We start from the raw sequence: 12,971 nt of genomic DNA on the forward strand, positions 1-12,971 counted from the left end.
TTTTTAATCAAAATGTCATAACTGGATCTTCCAGTAAAAACAACAGACTTCTCTCTGTGACATAGTCATGGTCCATTTAAACCCACATTAAAACCACAGTAGAAGCTATGCAATTAATTTTGAAAGCCATGCCCACATCTCAAAATCCAGTTAACAACCAACGCATTGAACCCCAAGTCTCTGCCATGCATTTTTCTCTCTCTCTTTTTAAAAAAGATTTATGTCTCAATATGGAATGTTTGTCACTACTTCCGTTCCATCATGACTTTAATCCTGAACCATACTTTTATGCAATAAACCTAATGCAGGCACTCAGACACATCTGAATTATGTTCTGACAAAACCATGCATTGCATTCTCAACATTACCACTAAGGGCACTACAGTAAAGAGTGCAAACGTGTAAAGCAGGGGTGTCCAATCCTGCTCCTGGAGGACCACTGTCCTGAAAAGTTTGGCTCCAACTTCCCACATCACTCTAATATGCCTCATAAGACCTTGATTAGCTGGTTCAGGTGTGTTTAACTAGGGTTGGGGATGAACTCTACAGGACCGTGGCCCTCCAGGAGCAGGATTGGACTCCCTTGGTGTAAAGTGTGTTTTTTTCTGTCAGGTCAACCAGAGTACTTCACTCAGGACCAAACCTTTCTGGACTTAGTTATGCATGTTTAATTAATCTTGCATACAGTAGTGGCTAGGAGGTGCAGGACCAGAGTGGAGAGGTCCACTGAAGAAAAGCTTGTTTGAAGATTTCACCAGTCTTGTAGACAGCATCAAAGTGCTTGGCAAGTTCAATCGCACCTGCTGCACATTATATACCCGCGCTGCGAGGCTCCATCCAATAAAAAACTCGCAATTCTGACATTTTAACACGCAATTGTGGCTTTATATCACGTAATTCTGACTTTTTCTTTCGCAATTGTGACTTTATATCACTAAATTTATCACTAATATTACCAAGCAACTTGTATAATGAAATCACCATCAAGCACACAAACGTGTAAAAGCGCACACATTTAGATTCATGCTGAATAAGAGAGGTACGAGAGTACAAGTTTATTAGTGTAGCACGTTTCTCACACACTGGTAGTTTCAGTTTCACTTTAAATGAATAAGTTTCGGCTTCGCTTTTATAATAAATGTTGTTTATAATTTATGTTTGTTTTACACTCTGAATACTGCTAAATTTTAATTTTGTTGCAGATTTAGAGGAAGTAAAATACATGCTTGTTAAAATGTTGATTTCATTTCCAGTATTTTACATTATTTATGAATGTAATAAAATGTGACATACACTGATGTAACTTATCTGGGTTTTTTTTTTCTCTCAGCAATGCAATTTTCTCCCGTTGTGACATAGTTAGGTGCGACTCGTTTATCTGAAAAATGTGATATTTAAAGTCGGCATTAAAAGATAATTCTCCCTATGTATCTTACAAATGCATGTTGAACGATCTTTACTGTTTCACTTGAATATACATCACAATGAAGACTGTCACTGCTGACGTTATGCATTGTGAACTTAAGTCTTCATTGCAGAAACAATTTTTGCAGATTAATTTTTATAAATACCTTTAACTCTGGTTAAAATTGAATTGGATGCTACAGTTTAACACTGACCGATATAAATGAGGTGGAGATTAACCATCAATCTGCATCAAAGAAGGCTTGTCAAACAAAGTCATCAGTCATAGCAAAACAGCAAGAGTGTTTTCTTCCCAAACTGTATGACATCATACTAACTCACTGCCAAGCATCTTTTATTTGCCCTCCAAAATTTTGCTTACACTATTTCTTTTTGAGCTCTGCAAAACTTTCAAAAAAAGCAATTCCCCGAAACCGAAGGACTCAACAGGCGAAGTGTTCTGTTTTGTGTGTGTTGAAGATAGTCTTCACTGTAATTGAGTATATGGCTGCTTATTGGAGTAAAACTGCTCAGCTAGGGAATTGCCGTCTGCACATTCAAAGCTGTGCAACCAATCCGATCACGGTGCAATCTTCGTTCACCGAAGAAGAAAACGACGGATGCTATCCTTATAGTCGGTATTGAACCCTATAGGCAAGGTGCTGACTAAAATCAATTTTCCAGGGAATGCTATACCCATGGATTTGGCTGGCAATTTAGGTTGATAGAGAAAGCAAATCGAATCAGCTTATAGGTTTATACTGCTTTCCAACGATGTGCACTTTTATTTGCATTCTTTGTGTCCCCTTCTGAACCCCGGATTCAATCGAAGCCACAGCTCCTTTCCTGGAAGATGGTTATAGGCGTTCCTAGAAACAAGGACATTTCCTTCACTGCATTAGGCCGAATGATCGGAATGACCTGTTTGCTGAGGTTTTGGGTCATCGGATGAATCAATTCCTCAGGGCCAGCTGGCTAATGTTTGCACATATCAGACGCTGATTGGGGACAGTAATAGGGTGAGCTCAGATGAGTAACAACAGATAATGGCATTTAGACGTCATGATTGTCTTGTCATTGAGAATGAGGTCTAGAGAGCTAAGAAGTTTTGTGGAACTCAGGGGTCATCGACAGTTTCAGAAAAGAAAGCAGTTTCTGGCTTTGAAATGTTTTTTTGTTTTTTTTTACGGTGCTGCACAGCACTTTTTTCTTTTCTGTAAAGTCTTCGGAAACCTTTGTATTGAACTTTATATGACTGATCCAGGGCAGGTTCTGATTAAGGTGATGATGTACTTCAAGCTAAATCGAAAAACGAACTAGTTGGACGTCATTTTGAAACTAAATCAGGCCAAAATGAAGTTTGTTTGTTTCAGGAGTTCGAAACAGTTCCGGCTACGACTGGTAAACGCCTCTGTACTACCATTGGTCCATGGTGATGATGTAATAAGTGGGCATGGCTCTGAGGCTCCGCCTTCTTTCGGTGTAAATCTCCAGTTCATTTTTTCCTGTTCAGTCCGTCGAGGTCAGACGCGAGTTAAAACATGAACACACTGAAGAGATGCTTTATAGTAGAAACTGACATTTTAATTCTACTTGAAAATGACACTGACACTGTTTTGTCATGTTTAATACTGTAAAGCGGCTTGCTTTAAAGCAATCCATTGTATAAATGAACGTGATGTGAATTGACTGGAGAACCAGTTTGCAGAGCTGGATGCTTCTTGACTGCTGTTTTCTCACCGCTGTCATGTTTGTTGTGTGTTCATTTTGTTATTGAGGGGAAAACACGCTGCACATTTTTGCATATTCATCTAAATGTAAACCTCAGCAGTGTGGTTCACTAACAGTAAACCACTGCTCAGGTATTCTGGACTTTATTTTTAACTTTGCCATGAGGTCTTTAGGGTTCCCCGTCACAGTCTGACCTCCATAAGATCCCCACTCATTACACACACACACACACACACACACACACACACACACACACACACACACACACACACACACACACACACACACACACACACACACACACACACACACACGTGCCTAATTACCCTCCCTGTTTACTCAGTTGAAACTGGCTTAGGTTACTCTGCATACATAAACATAGCCATAATCGTTTTGTCTATTTTTCACATGTGCAGTTGAGCAGTCAAGCGTGCTTTTTCTAGGAAACCGCTGGTGGTAAATGTGTGTGCACGTCTGTGGCTCTCCGTTTGTCCACGAGCGGGGCTGCGCTCATCAGCATTGATATTTCATGTTGCACTTTTCTGATCATCTGTTTCCCATTTGCAGGAACTTTTTTAACCCTTTTCGCAATTTGCCGAATGCCACTCTAATGGGCATATTTGTTAAACCTTTTAGCGGCACTTTCATAGTGTTGGCTGGGAATGCATGATTTGTCATGAAGGGCAGATCCTTCACATAAACTATCAAGATGTGCCCTTCCTGCACCTCCAACTAAATGTTTAACTAGTTATATAGGCTGTGGGTTTCAAATGGGTGTTGTTTTCATGGGAAAGTTTTCTCATTTGATCGCTGGTTTCTCTCAAGGATCCTTCCTTCCTCAAAGGGTTACTTCCAGTATATTGTCTCGTGCATCATTACAAGAAAAGGTGTGCATAAAATATACCTGTACAGTAGTGGCAAAAAGTGACGTCTGGCCTCGGAAAATTAACATCTTTACCCTTTATTCAAATATAACTAAAATGTGTTAAAGATTTGTTCGTGTTAGTTCACATGCAAGTTCATATGCAAAATTAAAAAATAAATATTAGTAAATGTTGAAAATTACCATTGACTCAGATTAATAAATGCTGTAAAACTATTTTTTTTTTGTTAGTTCATTTTAACTAATATCGTTTACTAATGTAAACTAATGAAACCTTTTTGGGTTACACTTTATTTTGATAGTCCACTTTAGACATTATACTAACTATAAGTAACTACGTCAACTTATTCCACTAACCCTAACCTTGACCAAACAGTACTGATACTCTAATGAGAGTTAGTTTACATGTAGTTGCAAATTATTGTTTACTTATAGTAAGTAGATTGTGTAAAGTGGACTATCAAAATAAAGTGCAACCCCTTATTGTAAAGTTTAACATTATTTTAACGGGTTTGAGTGTTTTTTTGTCCATAAAATTCCAAATAAAAAGAGTAAACAGTAGATTATCCCAAAAGAGTGCATCACATGGTTTGAGAGTTTCCAGTAAAAACAGCAGTATCGTGATATATACTGTTTCCGTGATTTTGCTCACTCCGCCACACTCTCGCACTTCTCCATTCTCTCTCTGTTGGACTTCCACGACTCTGTGTCTCTGCCAGACATCTTTCATGAAAGTCATTATAGCGCAATGGATTGCAGTCTTTCCCCTCCGCCTCTCTGCCGCTGTAATAACGTCTCATTCATCACAGCCGTTTAAAGAGAGTTGCCTGTGCGTAAATAAGGGGTGAGGTCTGGCAGTCAGAAACCTGTCCGAGAGATGTGTGTCTTCCTCATCACTGTCTACTGGAGCTAGACACTGTGAAAAATACCTGTACGGTAACAAATGTGTTCGATTTTGAGGGATACATGCAACTTATAACCGTATATTTCATTAACTTACATAATGTTAATATACCAAGCGTACTTGAACTACCAAAATATTCTGTTTACCTTAAAATATACTGATATCCCCTAATAATATTGCATTGTTTAAATTAATATTTTTTTAGCTAACTGTGTGATTTGTATATGTACATATAACTTAGACAGTCACCTCTGATAACAGATCACTCTAAATTGTAATGTAGACTCATGCATTTTCTGTAAAGCTGCTTTGAAAAGATTGTGAAACGCGCTATACAAATACATATGAATTGAATTAAATAATACTAGTGCCATCAGAGTTCACTGTTAGCAGCCTGTCCTTTGATTTTATACAAAGCCTAAAATGTGTATATAGACTGTGCAAAATCAATGCACTCAATTAATGTAATAAACATGAAATAACAGAAAATGTAGCAAAAAAATCTTAATGCACATAATAATAATAAAAATATTTAAATAAAATATACATGTATATTATGTGTCGCACTGGGACTTCTGGCAATTTTTTACTTTTTGCTACTGTTATTACCATTTTACTAACTATTACTACATGTCAACTTATTCTCCCTACCTATATATATATATATATATATAGGTTCCTTCTCTGCCCCTTGCTTGTCTTATTATTGCCCCTGAGATGGAGTCTCTTGACATTCACACATGGGCTGACCTTTTTTGGTGCAGTTTCCAATTAAATCTTGACAGGCTCTTGTCTGTACAAAGCGCGCCGAGATGCCCTCGGCCTGCCGAACTTCACAGAGATACACCACTTCTCAAGTGGAGGTGGCAGAGTGTGTTGTTGGCGACTGGTCTGACTCATCGACTGCGCCGGAAGGACGTTTGCTCCCCGAGATAATTGCATTTCTCTCACCTGTGCCATTTATTTTGCAGGCCTTCAAAAGTGCCACGATGAGCTCATACTGGTGTGCGGGGAAGGGTGATGTCATCGAGAACTGGTGCCGCTGTGACCTGACTGCGCTTGGCAAAGACGGGCTGCCCAACTGCAGTCCCCTGCGCCGGCCCGTGTGAGTAACCGTGACCCGGCGCTCTCTGAGCCTCTTTATGCACTTCTTCATTCATGACTGTTGATGAGACAAATGATGCTGCCAAATATGCCTCATCTTCACTGCCAAATCCAAAGGCAATCATTTCACGACATGCTGAGTCACATTATGAAATATACAGTACTGTTCAAATGTTGTTTTCGTGACACTTTACAATAAGGTTCACTTTGTTCAGATTAGATACATGCACTAAAAATGTAAAATAATTCTAAAACATGTATTAATAGTTAATGTTAATTTCAACATTTACTAATACATTATTAAAATCAGTAGTTGTGCAATTTAATGCACACCGAACAGTTTATATTTGTTTTAACTAATGTTACCAAAGATTAATACAAATGCATCTCGTAGTTAATTCATGCATTTTAATAATGTTTACTAATGGTATCTTATTGTAAAGTGTTTTTACAATATTTTTTATGTAAATATTTTTAAATATTTTAAAATAGATTTCTGAAATACTTTTGAAAGAAGTCTCAATAAGGCTGCATTTGTTTGATTGAAAAATACAGTACAAAAACAAAAATGTGAAATATTATTAAAATAACTGTTTTCAATGTGGATTTATCTTAAACTGTAATTTATTCCTGTGATCAAAACTGAATTTTCAGCATCATTACTCCAGTCTTCAGTGTCACATGATCCTTCAGAAATCAGTATAATATGATGATTTGATGCTCAACAATGTAAAAAATCTTACATTTTGTTTGAGAAAATCTGTTTTTAAAGTTTATTCAACTATTTAACATGATAAAGTTTGTACAACTAATGACCCTAAGTTTAGAAAACTCAAAAATGTCCTGCAGCTGGTTGCCTTAAACTTTTCAGTTTTCTCAACTTTTTTTTTTGCAGTGAAGAAACATTTATCATTATTATCAATGTTGAAAACAGTTGTGCTGCTTTATTTATTTATTTATTTTTGTGGAAACCATAATACAGTTGTTTCAAGATTCTTTGATGAGAAGAACACTTATTTCAAATAGAAATATTTTGTAACATTATAAATGTATTTTCTGTCTCCTTTGATCAATTTAAAGCATCTTTCCTTAATACAAAAAAGTATTAATTTCTTTAAAAAAAAAAAAAATGTTGAAAGGTAGTTTTTCATTCACAAAAATTTTTGTGAATGAAATAAACATATTTATTATTTTTGTTATTAACCGGCCCGCAAGATCCAAACTGCTTCATACTAGTTACTTTGAGCACAGATTTAGTTATCTGAAACGAGGGCAGAAAGGTTGTGCAAGGTCACAATTCTTCGTGAATTCCCCGGGGTGTCGTAAGTGTCCTGCCTTCCTTTTAAAATAGCCTTTCTTCAGAGGCACGTCTACTGTATAATGCCTTAAAATGTTCCATACTTAAACCAGATTCACACTGTACTATTTTGGCCACGATTTGGAGACTAAATTTTGTGATTCCTAAAAGATTTCTCTGATCTTAAGCCAATATCTGAAGTCTTTGATCGCAAGTTAGACATGTTCGCCGACGGCCGATTAACGACCATTGCGATCAAATTTGGCCTCAGACAAATTTCCGGCACTATCAGAAGATCTGACGCACCGTTTTTAACACGTCTTGACTGCCGTACAGCCTGACATTAATTACAACTGAGACCTGACATCATCATGATATCATGCAGGGATCATGTTCGTACAGTCTGACGAGCAACTGTCGTAAAGGACTATTATAAATCGTACAGTGTGAACCCGGCTTTAGGCAGCTCAAGGGATCTTGGAACTGAGCCAGTTCATCAAATCCTACGGTAACACTTTATGTTGATGGTCCTTATGTGAACTATAAGTAACTTTGCATTTAAATGTCAATTAACTCTCTACAAAAAAATGCATTTCTTAATTAGTATTTTTGTCTTGTTTCCAGTCCAAATATCAAACATTTCTTAAATCAAGATGCGTTTGTAAAATGACATAAGATATTAAGTCTTGTTTTCTGGGGCGATTCATTTAAATTAAGTAAGTTGATGCAAAAACGAGCAAAATTATTTGCCAATGGGGTAATACAAATAATGTTGTTTCTGTTTGAATTAAGATTATTTTTCTTACCCCATTGGCAGATAATCTTGCTTTTTTTAAGCATCAACTCACTTAATTTTAATGAATTCCCCCGGAAAATAGGACATAATATCTTGTCATTTTACTCATATAGTAAATGCATCTTGACTTAAGAATCTTTAGATATTTAAACTGGAAACAAGAGAAAAAATACTAAGTAAGAAAAGCTTTTTTTTCCAGTGAGAGTATTTGTAGACTGTATGATTATTCTATGCCGGTTTGTGCGAATGGAGTGTTCACACTGAAATTCTTGAAAATGAACATTTTAAAAATGCATTTTAGAGCATTTTAACTACCCAGATGATGCACTCATTTAACCGAAAAAATAAATGTGAAACACTGGACACTTCATGCATTCACATTTACAGATATGCACTATCTGCATTCTTATGCACTATTCTACTCCGGTTTGTGGAATTTTGGTAATACTTTATTTTGATGGTCCCGTTTGAACATTCTGTGGACTATAAGTAATATTGCAACTACATGTCAACTAACTCTCAGTAGAGTATTAGTAGACTGTATGACTAATACCTGCTAACATTTTATTCTGATGCTCCTTCAACAGATATTCTACTGACTATAAGTAACTTTGCAAGTACATCTCAACTAACTCTAACTAATACTCTACTAACACTCTAATGGGAGTTAGTAGACATCTAGGTGCAACTTTACTTATATTCAACAGAATGTGTTAAAGGGATTAAATCCTACTAGCATGCACATAATGTTGTATTTTCTTCATTTTGTCAGACTGAGACTGGCTCCACACCTGGAACCCTCCAGTACGATGGTGGCGCTGGAATGGATCGATGTGGAGCCCCTGATTGGCTACAAGGTTTCAGATTACATCATTCAACACAAACGAGTAGAGGACCCGTCAGAGGCGGAAATATACACAGGTAAACTCGCAGGTTTATGAACAATATCAAAGAGAAGGACACCTGATTCATAAAATCTGCACAATTTTTATTCTGCAAAACACATAACATACAAGGGGAACTGCACTACTCATCAAATTTTTATTTCGATTTTTTTATGTTTTTGAAAGAAGTCTTTTCTGTACAACAAGTCCAGTATATTTGTTCAAAAATACAGTAAAAACTGTAATATTGTGAAATATTTTTACAATTTAAAATACCCGTTTTCGATTGTAATATATTATAAAATGTAATTCATTCTTGTGATCAAAGATGAATTTTCAGCATCATAACTCCAGTCTTCAGTGTCACATGATCCTTCAGAAATCTTTCTAATATGATGATTTAATACCCAAGAAACATTTATGATTATTATTAATGTTGAAAACAGTTGTGATGCTTCCATAGTTTTTGTGGAACAAATACATTATACATCTTTTTCAGGATTCTTTGATAAATAGAACGGTCAATGAACAGAAGTTATTAGAAACTTATTAGAAAGTTATTTGTAACATTATAAAAGTCTTTACACAGTCACTTCTGATCAATTTAATGCATCCTTGCAGGATAAAAGTATTAATAATTTTAATGAGTAATTAATATTATTTTATTGTACTTTTTTATTGAAACTTTTGAACCGTATCGTGGTTTTCAGAAAAAATATTACACTTTTGACCGGTAGTGTAGATCAGTGTATTGATGTGAATAATACATTTATTTTCCTGGCATCGTGTTTTTATACTCAACCTGACAACCTTTTCCCCCTCAATTTTCACTACTACTTTTGGCCTAATGGACTTTGTCCAATCTTACGAGATGCTTCCAATAATTTAGCTGTGAATGAACCGTTCCTATGTCTGTGATCAATTTAGAAATCTAATTTCCCAGTGCTGGGAAATTGCAGTTCAGTCAGGGCTTTACAATGTTGTTGTTCTCTTTGTATAGCCTGCGGTCGAGTCTGAATACATAACCGATTGTCTTGTTGGTCTGGTCAAATCTTGTTAAGATTCAATGGCACTACGACTTCAGGGTTACATGACCGGGTTACTAACAGCATGTGTGACAGTCAGAGCTCAGGTAACAGGAATCTAATAAAAGAGGACTGACGAAATGTTGAACAGGCCAGGTTTAGTCATTCACCAATCAATCTAGCAGAAGGAAGAGTAAAAGTAGGAGATAAAGGAGAGACTGTGTGACGTCTTTCACTCTGATGGACAGACTTTAATCGGTTATAACCATCCAGGACACTGAATGCAGGATTACAGCCTCCAGGGGTCCCAAACAATGACCTACACTCACAAAAACACTGACCTACACTCGCAAAAACACTGACCTACACTCACAAAAACACTGACCTACACTCGCAAAACACTGACCTACACTCACAAAAAACACTGACCTACACTCACAAAAACACTGACTTACACTCACAAAAACACTGACCTACACTCACAAAAAACACTGACTTACACTCACAAAAACACTGACTTACACTCACAAAAACACTGACCTACACTCACAAAAACACTGACTTACACTCACAAAAACACTGACCTACACTCGCAAAAACACTGACCTACACTCACAAAAACACTGACCTACACTCGCAAAAACACTGACCTACACTCACAAAAACACTGACCTACACTCACAAAAACAATGACCTACACTCACAAAAACACTGACCTACACTCGCAAAAACACTGACCTACACTCACAAAAACACTGACCTACACTCGCAAAAACACTGACCTACACTCGCAAAACACTGACCTACACTCGCAAAAAAACTGACCTACACTCGCAAAAACACTGACCTACACTCACAAAAACACTGACTTACACTCACAAAAACACTGACCTACACTCGCAAAAACACTGACCTACACTCGCAAAAACACTGACCTACACTCACAAAAACACTGACTTACACTCACAAAAACACTGACCTACACTCACAAAAACACTGACTTACACTCGCAAAAACACTGACCTACACTCACAAAAACACTGACCTACACTCGCAAAACACTGACCTACACTCGCAAAAACACTGACCTACACTCACAAAAACACTGACCTACACTCGCAAAAACACTGACTTACACTCGCAAAACACTGACCTACACTCACAAAAACACTGACCTACACTCGCAAAACACTGACCTACACTCGCAAAAACACTGACCTACACTCACAAAAACACTGACCTACACTCGCAAAAACACTGACTTACACTCGCAAAACACTGACCTACACTCGCAAAAACACTGACCTACACTCACAAAAACACTGACCTACACTCGCAAAAACACTGACTTACACTCGCAAAACACTGACCTACACTCACAAAAACACTGACTTACACTCACAAAAACACTGACCTACACTCGCAAAAACACTGACTTACACTAGCAAAAACACTGACTAACACTCACAAAAACACTGACCTACACTCACAAAAACACTGACCTACACTCGCAAAAACACTGACCTACACTCGCAAAACACTCACCTACACTCGCAAAAACACTGACCTACACTCACAAAAACACTGACCTACACTCGCAAAAACACAGACCTACACTCGCAAAAACACTGACCTACACTCACAAAAACACTGACCTACACTCGCAAAAACACTGACCTACACTCACAAAAACACTGACTTACACTCACAAAAACACTGACTTACACTCGCAAAACACTGACCTACACTCACAAAAACACTGACTTACACTCACAAAAACACTGACCTACACTCGCAAAAACACTGACCTACACTCACAAAAACACTGACCTACACTCACAAAAACACTGACTTACACTCACAAAAACACTGACTTACACTCGCAAACACACTGACCTACACTCACAAACACACTGACCTACACTCGCAAAACACTGACCTACACTCGCAAAAACACTGACCTACACTCGCAAAAACACTGACCTACACTCGCAAAAACACTGACCTACACTCACAAAAACACTGACTTACACTCACAAAAACACTGACCTACACTCCCAAAAACACTGACCTACACTCACAAAAACACTGACCTACACTCACAAAAACACTGACCTACACTCGCAAAAACACTGACCTACACTCGCAAAAAACACTGACCTACACTCGCAAAACACTGACCTACACTTGCAAAAACACTGACCTACACTCGCAAAAACACTGAGCTACACTCGCAAAACACTGACCTACACTCGCAAAAACACTGACCTACACTCGCAAAAACACTGACCTACACTCGCAAAACACTGACCTACACTCGCAAAAACACTGACCTACACTCGCAAAAACACTGACCTACACTCGCAAAACACTGACCTACACTCGCAAAAACACTGACCTACACTCGCAAAAACACTGACCTACACTCGCAAAAACACTGACCTACACTCGCCAAAAACACTGACCTACACTCGCAAAAAACACTGACTTACACTCGCAAAAACACTGACCTACACTCGCAAAAACACTGACCTACACTCGCAAAAACACTGACCTACACTCGCAAAAACACTGACCTACTCTCGCAAAAACACTGACCTACACTCGCAGAAACACTGACCTACACTCGCAAAAACACTGACTTACACTCGCAAAAACACTGACTTACACTCGCAAAAACACTGACCTAAACTTGCAAAAACACTGACCTACACTCGCAAAAACACTGACCTACACTCGCAAAAACACTGACCTACACTCGCAAAAACACTGACCTACACTCGCAAAACACTGACTTACACTCGCAAAAACACTGACCTACACTCGCAAAAACACTGACCTACACTCGCAAAAACACTGACTTAAACTCGCAAAAACACTGACTTACACTCGCAAAAACACTGACCTACACTCGCAAAAACACTGACCTACACTCGCAAAAAC

At 37.7% G+C, this 12,971-nt stretch overlaps 1 protein-coding gene across 1 annotated transcript in view; it reads left to right on the top strand.

The window, feature by feature from the left end:
- LOC143706076 (astrotactin-2-like) overlaps window positions 1–12,971 on the top strand; it is a 79,502-nt gene that overhangs the window by 27,972 nt on the left and 38,559 nt on the right. The window contains exons 5-6 of the mRNA XM_077197624.1: window positions 5,894–6,027; window positions 8,892–9,040. Coding sequence (XP_077053739.1) covers window positions 5,894–6,027; window positions 8,892–9,040 — 283 coding nt within the window. The remainder of the gene's footprint in view (window positions 1–5,893; window positions 6,028–8,891; window positions 9,041–12,971) is intronic.

The sequence above is a fragment of the Siphateles boraxobius genome, unplaced genomic scaffold (genome assembly GCF_051911475.1).
Source record: "Siphateles boraxobius isolate OS27281-9 unplaced genomic scaffold, OSU_SipBor_1 406, whole genome shotgun sequence".
Taxonomy (NCBI): Eukaryota; Metazoa; Chordata; class Actinopteri; order Cypriniformes; family Leuciscidae; genus Siphateles; species Siphateles boraxobius.